Raw genomic sequence first — 824 nt, forward strand, 5'->3', positions numbered from 1 at the left:
CCTTTGTTTGCACTTCTTGTTTTAGTTACCCGCCTATTTTTCCGGACCATATTGTTCTAAGACTTGATCACATGAAGGTCAGGAGGCGACGGAATAACTACTTGAGACGCTCCCGGATTGGCTTAGGGGGCGACTTCACGTAGCTCGCTTCGCAGATGCCCGGGAGCTCCGCAAGCCCGCGGTGAGGGCGCCGGGATGACGTCACTCGAAAGTGGCCGGCTCAGCGCGAGCGTGACGTCACGCGGGCGGGCCAGTCCGCCGTGAGGTCACCTGGTGGGCGCGGCCAGGCCGAATCCCCAGTGTCGTCACGGGCGTGGGCGGGGCCAGAGCGTGTCAGCGGAGCCGAATCAAAACAAGCCGGAGACCCGCCTTTTCCCTCCGGCTCGGGAGCGTCTCGCTCGCGTCCCGAGCCCGCGGCGCTCGCGCGGCTGCGAGCCTCGGGTGGCCGCGCGCCGGCTCCAGGAAGCCGGAGAGGGCGCGGCGGCCGGGATGGCGCGGCGCGGGCCGCGCGGCTAGACGGGCGCCGGAGGAGCCGCCGGCCCGCGCCCTCCATTCTCTGCCTCCCGGAGCCCGCTCCGCGCGGCCCGGGAGCGGCCGTGCGGCGGGGAGTCGCCTTCGCTGACGCCGGGCACCTGGACGCTCGCGAGATGCCCAACCCCAAAAACAGCAAAGGCGGCCGCAAAAACAAGCGCGCCAACAGCAGCGGGGACGAGCAGGAAAATGGAGCCGGGGCCCTGGCAGCGGCGGGCGCGGCGGGCGCGGCGGCCGGGGGGGGCCTGGCGGCGGCGGCCGGCTGCGGAGCGGCGGCGGCGGGAGCGCCGGGC

At 72.1% G+C, this 824-nt stretch overlaps 1 protein-coding gene across 1 annotated transcript in view; it reads left to right on the forward strand.

Moving 5' to 3' along the window:
• Nucleotides 1-498: 498 nt before the first annotated feature.
• Nucleotides 499-824, forward strand: part of HECA (hdc homolog, cell cycle regulator) — a 45,441-nt gene continuing 45,115 nt past the window's right edge. Inside the window, exon 1 of the mRNA XM_059400836.1 lies at nucleotides 499-823. Within this exon, the coding sequence (XP_059256819.1) occupies nucleotides 648-823 (176 nt within the window). The 5' untranslated portion in view covers nucleotides 499-647. The remainder of the gene's footprint in view (nucleotide 824) is intronic.

The sequence above is a fragment of the Mustela nigripes genome, chromosome 5 (assembly GCF_022355385.1).
Source record: "Mustela nigripes isolate SB6536 chromosome 5, MUSNIG.SB6536, whole genome shotgun sequence".
Lineage (NCBI taxonomy): Eukaryota > Metazoa > Chordata > Mammalia > Carnivora > Mustelidae > Mustela > Mustela nigripes.